The 8,435-nt window shown below is 36.4% G+C and overlaps 1 protein-coding gene across 1 annotated transcript; it reads right to left on the reverse strand.

Annotated features, from left to right (window-relative positions):
* Positions 1 to 59: 59 nt before the first annotated feature.
* Positions 60 to 3,025, reverse strand: LOC143697135 (extracellular calcium-sensing receptor-like). Its single transcript, XM_077194052.1, has 6 exons — positions 2,967 to 3,025; positions 2,504 to 2,789; positions 1,579 to 2,373; positions 1,277 to 1,504; positions 1,055 to 1,178; positions 60 to 970 (listed from the first exon to the last, which is right to left on the reverse strand). The coding sequence occupies exons 1-6, from the start codon at positions 3,011 to 3,013 to the stop codon at positions 60 to 62; spliced, it is 2,391 nt and encodes a 796-aa protein (XP_077050167.1). The 5' UTR covers positions 3,014 to 3,025.
* Between the last annotated feature and the right edge of the window lie 5,410 nt (positions 3,026 to 8,435).

Consider the following 8,435-nt stretch of genomic DNA (forward strand, 5'->3'; position numbering starts at 1 on the left):
CTTTTTGAGATAAATTTGCCTCATTCAAATTTACATGATCATTCCCATGTTTATGAATTTTATTTATTTATTTTATGATTTATCATCATGTGTTTCTTTGTGTTTTGCTCTGGCTTGAGTAAAATAATGTAACATTTTGGAGCAAATATGCAAAACAGCAAACCAAAACTTGAAGCTAAAATAGCAAATATCTCCACAGCTACAGTAAATTTTCCAGGAGAACTGACATAAGCTGGGATAAATGTGAGCCAGACAGCACAGAATATGAGCATACTGAATGTGATGAGTTTGGCTTCATTGAAGTTATCTGGCAATTTACGAGCCAGAAAAGCCAGAATGAAGCACAAGACAGCCAGTAGGCCAATATAACCTAGCACCGCCCAGAAACCAAAATCAGAACCTAAATTGCATTCTAGAATTATTTTCTCTTCGTAATAATTCATGTTCATATATGGGAAAGGAGGGGATATTGTTAACCAAAGCACACAAATTACAATCTGTAATAGAGTGAAGGTAATGACACTGAGTCTTTGCTGCAAGGGTCCAAACCATCTCATGACATTACTTCCTGGAAGTGTAGCCCTGAAGGCCATTAACACAACGATTGTTTTGCCCAGAACACAAGAGATACAAAGGACAAAAGTGATCCCAAATGCTGTGTGACGCAACATACAGGACCACTCAGTGGGCCGACCAATGAAAGTAAGTGAACAGAGGAAACACAGAGTCAATGAGAAGAGCAGCAGGAAGCTCAGCTCTGAGTTATTGGCTTTTACTATTGGGGTGTCCTTGTGTACAAATAAAACTACAGCAACACCTAATGTAAAGGAAACACCCAGTAAAGAAAACACTACTAGAATAATTCCCATCACATCTTCAAATGATAAGAATTCCACAAGTTTTGGGACACATGCATCTCTCCATTTGTTCGACCAAAATTCAGCAGGGCACTTGAGACACATCACTGAATCTGAGGAACAGGTTTTAATATAAAACATTATTTTAGATTGTACACTACTGCTTGTTGTTGTGCATTTGTAATCATGTCCCATACCTGTCTCATTACTTATTTCACCATCTGCACACTGAATACAATCATAACAGCAGACAGGTTTTCCTTTTTTCACAGCCTTCCTAGTGCTCATGGGACAGCTCTCACTGCACACAGATACAGGAACCTGTAAAACATGACAATATGTACCACAACAAAACTTGTGTCTGGTTTACAGCAATCTAAGGTGTACTTCAAATCTATAGGCCTGCTCACAAAAATTACCTGGTGTTGATTTTTGGCCCACACTATGCCGATGTTGTTAAATGAAAGCTGAAATCCTGGTTGTAAAGAGGCATCATAGAAACCCACTTTAACAAACTCTGTTGTTCCATCCTCTCCCTGCTGCCAGTTCATGAGATCATATCTTGCTGCCGGATCTCCATTTTTATCAAAGAACACCTTTTCACCGGTTTCGGTATAGAAGCTCACTTCCCTCAAGGCATTAAGTACCTGTAAATGCAAAAATATTACTTGAGCAAATTAATGAGCAATTGACATGACCGTTTCGATGCAACTCGTGTTACCTGCCATGTATTGTTGACTTTCTCCAGGCATTTGCGTTGGTCTGTCTCTAATTTTGAACAACTGATTATGATGTTCAGAGCATGAGCGACAGCATACACAGCCTTGTAAACATTGTTGGCAATTTGTAATTCTGTAACATCTGTGTACTGGTTCTGCACATTGTCCAAACTTTCATTGCCTGTGCACATGCTTCTGCTTCCAACAGTTTGTTGTGAGGGAAGTTTACAATGGAATACTGTTTCCCACAACTCTTTATGCAGATCTGAAGATGGGTTAAGTTTAGTCAAAAATTCCCTTAGGCCTCTTATTTCAGCTTTTGGGATGGCAAAGCCCATGGACCCTCTAAGAATGTGTTGCCATTTAACAGAAGCAATGTTCGTATCAGAGATCCACGATTCACTACCAATCCACTGTAGACCGGTAATATTCTGTTGAGCTATTTCCCCTAGAAGAACTTCCATATCTGAGTAGGATACAAAGGCTACAATCACTTTAGAGCTTGATTTCTTCACAATGTCCACGATCCTCAAAATGTCCTCCCTGGTATCAGTCCTGAAGAATGCTTCTGAAAATTCCACACAGACTCCCAATTCTGTGGCTGCTTTGATAAAAGTGTTCATGCCATTGTTTCCATAGTCATTATCACTGCAAAGAGCCCCCACCCAAGTCCAGCCAAAATACTTGATCAGTTTGGCCAGTGCTCGGCTCTGGTAATAATCACTAGGAATAGTCCTATAGAAGGAGGGGTGTTTCTTTCTGTCACTAAGGCAGGCGCATGTTGCAAAATGACTAATCTGCAGTTGTGTTTTGTTTTTAAACAAAATAGAATGTGAGATTTATTAGTAGGATTTTTTTTTACATTATTACATAAATCACTGTTTTGTTGAAGCCTTAAACGGTCATAAGGAAGATACAGCAACTTACCACAGGTAAATGCAGAGGTCCTACAGTGGAAGAGATGGCAATAGTTGGAGTAGAGGAGGTTTCTGCAATGATAGCTTGGACTGTGTTAGGTCTTTGACAGGACAACAGATAGGCATTTTCACCATTAACTAATGATAGAGAAGCTCTGAGAGCCATTTCTATTGAGCCACATGAATCATAAATTTTGTAACCCAAACTGACACCAGGAAGAATATCAGCTCTGTTGTTGATTTCTTCAATGGCAAATACCATTGCCTGTGCATTTTGAAATTCTCTGAGGCTCAAACTACAGAAAGAAAATAAATCAAATAATTAAATAAATGACAGTGAAAATGCAAAAGGTTAATACAGGTATAAGTATATAAATACCAGACATGTTAAGACAGGCACACCTATACAAGCACACTGCATTCTTTCATTGTACTTTTTTAACATCTGTAAAAATGTGTCCTTATCCTCTCACCTCTTGCATTTGGGCCGCTCTGGTTTTGATGTGAATGTGGGCATCATTTCCTCCCAGCTGTTGTGGAAGGAAAAGATGCCCCCAATTGTCACATCCCCATCTTTTCTAAGCTGAGAAATGTCAGAAGTCTCCCATAACTTACATGGAGGGTCAGCTGCTCTCACTAGTGTGAACAGAAGCCATGTGTGTAAGAACCCCATTCTAAAGCCTTAACAGACAGCTAATCCTCTGGTTCTGTCTTATATAACAGCTGTTGGGTCTCCATCCACAGAATACCATGTTGTGGGTGTTGCTTATTGAATTGCCCATTTTCTGTCTTTAACTTCCTTTAGCCAATGAGAAAACAATTGTGTAAATATTATTCACAGTACACTGATATGGAATATTTACTAATGACATGTCAAATGAACTTAAATAGAAATTAAACATGTAAATGTAACATGTTCTGTTATGTTCTGTATTAGTTTAGTTTTTTCTGTTGGCTCTGTTCCCGTTTGCCTGTTCATATTATTTCCCTTAGTTACTAATCACATTCACCTGTTGGTCATTTGTTCCCTCATTATTTCCCTATATAATTAAACCCTTAGTTTCCTCTGTTCTTTGTTCCATGTCCCCAGTGTGGTACCTGGTTGTGGATTCTATCTCCTGAGTTATCCTGTTGGACATTACTGCTTATTTTTTACTCTTTTTTTATTTGCGCATTCATTACAGCCAGCATTTATGAGTGTAAAAAGGTTACAGTATATTTTCATACAAACAAGTAAAATTGTTTGTTTTTTAAAATAAAATGGAGTCCATCTTCTTTTCAGTAATTACCTTAAATCTAGAGTAAGAATTGTGAATAAAATGTTGCCCTATGTGTCCTATTCATAAAAAAAAAGTCATACTAATAAAATCACACTTAAGCAACAAATAGCAGATGTATATTGGCATAAGTGTAATACACAAATGTGTAAACCAATCAAATATCTTAGAAGGACTATTAATTTAAGTGTTTGCAATAACAATAATAATTAAAGCTGCAAGCAGCATTTAGCGGTGTTCAAGCAGTTAAGGCCTTTAAGGCAGTAAAGCACAAAAGCACCAAAAGACATTAAGTTTTATTTAGCATACATTTAAACACTGACATAATAGATGGAAAATACCATTTACAGCCAATACAGGCAATTTTAGCATGATTTACCATGATATACCCCATTTCAGTGTGATTTTCATGATTTACCATGAATCTAGCATGATTTACCATAGTTTACCATGGTATACCAAGTTCTAGTATGATTCACCATGATTTACCCTGTTCTAGCATGATTTACCACAACTAAACACATTCTAGTATGATTTAATATGTTTATAGCATGATTTATCTTAGTTTACCTTGATTTACCATGTTATAGGATGATTGACCATGATATACCACATTCTAGAATGATTTATCAGGATTGTAGCATGATTTACTATGATTCGTCACATTGCTAGCATGATTTACCATGATATACTGGTGAAAATCAAGTCTGTCAAAATGAGAGTGAGCCACTAAGTGGTCTTCTACTGCCCTTTGCTGGCCATTATACTTATTAATAAAGTGTTTTCACAGGTGCTTTTGTGACTCATATCTAGACACACACACAAGTCATTATGAAAATATATGAAATGCTTATAGACCATTAAAATATGTCTTTGCAAGCTATTAATCAGATTATTCAGGATTTATTCAGAAACATGGGACTACACACACACATTCTGTTGTAGATAAAGTGATCTGAACGGTGTCTCATTCAGGATTAACATTTGTCCGTGACACAATGGTCAATAGTAATACTTCAATAGATGAATTTTGACAAAATGTGAGTGTAAATGTTAAAATAGTGATTTTATAAACTCTAAATAAGAATTATAGAATATTAGTAGTTAGTAGCTTGACAAAATGACTATTTTAAACAGCAGGGGGCAGTAGAATACCACTTATTCGCTTAATATGCCATTATGTTATAACTTTAACCTTTTTAACTGTTATAGATGCATTATTTCTTATCTTATTTAGAGTCACATGTTCTGACTTGTTTTTAAGAAGATCTGAGCATTCATTGAAGAGATATAGGCTTTCTTGGTAAAGGCTTCATATTGAAGTGACCCTATTATAGCCATCCAAATGAAGAAGTTATAACTTTTCTGATGATTATTTATCTAGAGAGTCCAGAGAATTGTACTGAACTGATTTTGAACATTGTGATATAAATATTATATGATCATAGATGGAACACACCATTTACAGCCAATACAGGCAATTTACCATAGGAAATACATGGTTTTAAACCTTTTCAACTGTTATAGCGCCACCTATTGTCCGATCTCCATAAAACTTTGCATGCTTGTTAATGATGTTATGTCACATATGCTCATTAATTTTTGTGAAGTTCTGAGTTTTTATTTAGGATTTATAGGCTTTTGAGTGTGTTTTGACACACCCCTTCTTCTAAATGACCCTATTACAGTGAATCAAAGGGCAAAGTTCAACTTTTTTTCAATGATTATTGATCTAGAGAGTCCAGAGAATTGTCCTAGACTGGTCTGGTTCCGATCGGGCACAAAACCAGGGACTAGTTCGCAAAAGTAGGTTTTTAACATATTCGTGAATATTTAATGAACGATTTGATTGACAGCAATGGTTCTAGAGGCAAAGTTGTTCATCATGAGGAGATCTATCAAATGATATGCATTTTGTGGGGATATGTGCAACACCACGTGATTACAGAGCCGTAAAACTCGTTAGCGCCAACTAGTGGCCGATTTCTTTCAAAACTCTTACAGACCTCTTGGGCCATGAGTCAAACATGCCCATTGAGTTTCGTTCCGATTGGCCTCCGTTAACCTCGTCTCACAGGTGCTCAAACTTTATTGGCCGATGGCGGCAATGTTTTTTTAGATACGCCAATATCCTTTTACACATACATGGGGCCTTGGACCAAGACACTGCATACCAATTTTCAGGTCAATCGGACTAACGGTCAGGTGGCCACACCCCCTTTTATGTTTTTTTAATGTTATAGCGCCACCTAGTGTTAGATCGACGCAGTTTTTTTACTGTGACCTCAAATTGAACTCATAAATATGTGGACCAAGTTTGGTGAAGATATCTCATTTACTTCTCGAGTTATATCCATTTTAGTAAAATAGGCTCCTCCCACAACGTTCATTTTGCGCCCCCTAGCAACCGAAAATCGAAAATTCAATTTTTTTTTCAATGATTATTGATATTCAGACTCCAGAGAACATTTCTACACTGGTTTGGTTCCGATCGGGCAAAAAACCAGGGACTAGTTCGCAAAAGTCGTTTTTTAACAAAATTCAAAATGGCGGAAAATCTATCATGGCGGAAATGAAATCGGAGATATACGTTTTTTAAGTTAAGAGTCCAGCTTTCCAATGATATAAGACACTTGAGTCTACGCCTTACGGTTTAGGAGTTATGAGCAGTTACGCGCAATTGATTGCTGTAGCGCCACCTATAGGCCAATCGGGGTCATACTCTCTGAACCTCTCCTCGATTTTTGTACTACCATCTGACAAAGTTTCAGAGCTCCAGCACTTACGGTTTGGGCTGCACGATGCGTTTTAGGGGAAAATAATAATAATAATTAAAGCTGCAAGCAGCATTTAGCGGTGTTCAAGCAGTTAAGGCCTTTAAGGCCGTTAAGCACAAAAGCATCAAAAGACATTAAGTTTTATTTAGCACACATTAAAACACTGACATAATAGATGGAAAATACCATTTACAGCCAATACAGGCAATTTTAGCATGATTTACCATGATATACCCCATTTCAGTGTGATTTTCATGATTTACCATGAATCTAGCATGATTTACCATAGTTTACCATGGTATACCAAATTCTAGTATGATTCACCATGATTTACCCTGTTCTAGCATGATTTACCACAACTGAACACATTCTAGTATGATTTAATATGTTTATAGCATGATTTATCTTAGTTTACCTTGATTTACCATGTTATAGGATGATTGACCATGATATACCACATTCTAGAATGATTTATCAGGATTGTAGCATGATTTACTATGATTCGTCACATTGCTAGCATGATTTACCATGATATACTGGTGAAAATCAAGTCTGTCAAAATGAGAGTGAGCCACTAAGTGGTCTTCTACTGCCCTTTGCTGGCCATTATACTTATTAATAAAGTGTTTTCACAGGTGCTTTTGTGACTCATATCTAGACACACACACAAGTCATTATGAAAATATATGAAATGCTTATAGACCATTAAAATATGTCTTTGCAAGCTATTAATCAGATTATTCAGGATTTATTCAGAAACATGGGACTACACACACACATTCTGTTGTAGATAAAGTGATCTGAACTGTGTCTCATTCAGGATTAACATTTGTCTGTGACACAATGGTCAATAGTAATACTTCAATAGATGAATTTTGACAAAATGTGAGTGTAAATGTTAAAATAGTGATTTTATAAACTCTAAATAAGAATTATAGAATATTAGTAGTTAGTAGCTTGACAAAATGACTATTTTAAACAGCAGGGGGCAGTAGAATACCACTTATTGGCTTAATATGCCATTATGTTATAACTTTAACCTTTTTAACTGTTATAGATGCATTATTTCTTATCTTATTTAGAGTCACATGTTCTGACTTGTTTTTAAGAAGATCTGAGCATTCATTGAAGAGATATAGGCTTTCTTGGTAAAGGCTTCATATTGAAGTGACCCTATTATAGCCATCCAAATGAAGAAGTTATAACTTTTCTGATGATTATTTATCTAGAGAGTCCAGAGAATTGTACTGAACTGATTTTGAACATTGTGATATAAATATTATATGATCATAGATGGAACACACCATTTACAGCCAATACAGGCAATTTACCATAGGAAATACATGGTTTTAAACCTTTTCAACTGTTATAGCGCCACCTATTGTCCGATCTCCATAAAACTTTGCATGCTTGTTAATGATGTTATGTCACATATGCTCATTAATTTTTGTGAAGTTCTGAGTTTTTATTTAGGATTTATAGGCTTTTGAGTGTGTTTTGACACACCCCTTCTTCTAAATGACCCTGTTACAGTAAATCAAAGGGCAAAGTTCAACTTTTTTTCAATGATTATTGATCTAGAGAGTCCAGAGAATTGTCCTAGACTGGTCTGGTTCCGATCGAGCAAAAAACCAGGGACTAGTTCGCAAAAGTAGGTTTTTAACATATTCGTGAATATTTAATGAACGATTTGATTGACAGCAATGGTTCTAGAGGAAAAGTTGTTCATCATGAGGAGATCTATCAAATGATATGCATTTTGTGGGGATATGTGCAACACCACGTGATTACAGAGCCGTAAAACTCGTTAGCGCCAACTAGTGGCCGATTTCTTTCAAAACTCTTACAGACCTCTTGGGCCATGAGTCGAACATGCCCATTGAGTTTC

Source organism: Siphateles boraxobius, unplaced genomic scaffold (assembly GCF_051911475.1).
Source record: "Siphateles boraxobius isolate OS27281-9 unplaced genomic scaffold, OSU_SipBor_1 31, whole genome shotgun sequence".
NCBI classification, from domain to species: Eukaryota; Metazoa; Chordata; class Actinopteri; order Cypriniformes; family Leuciscidae; genus Siphateles; species Siphateles boraxobius.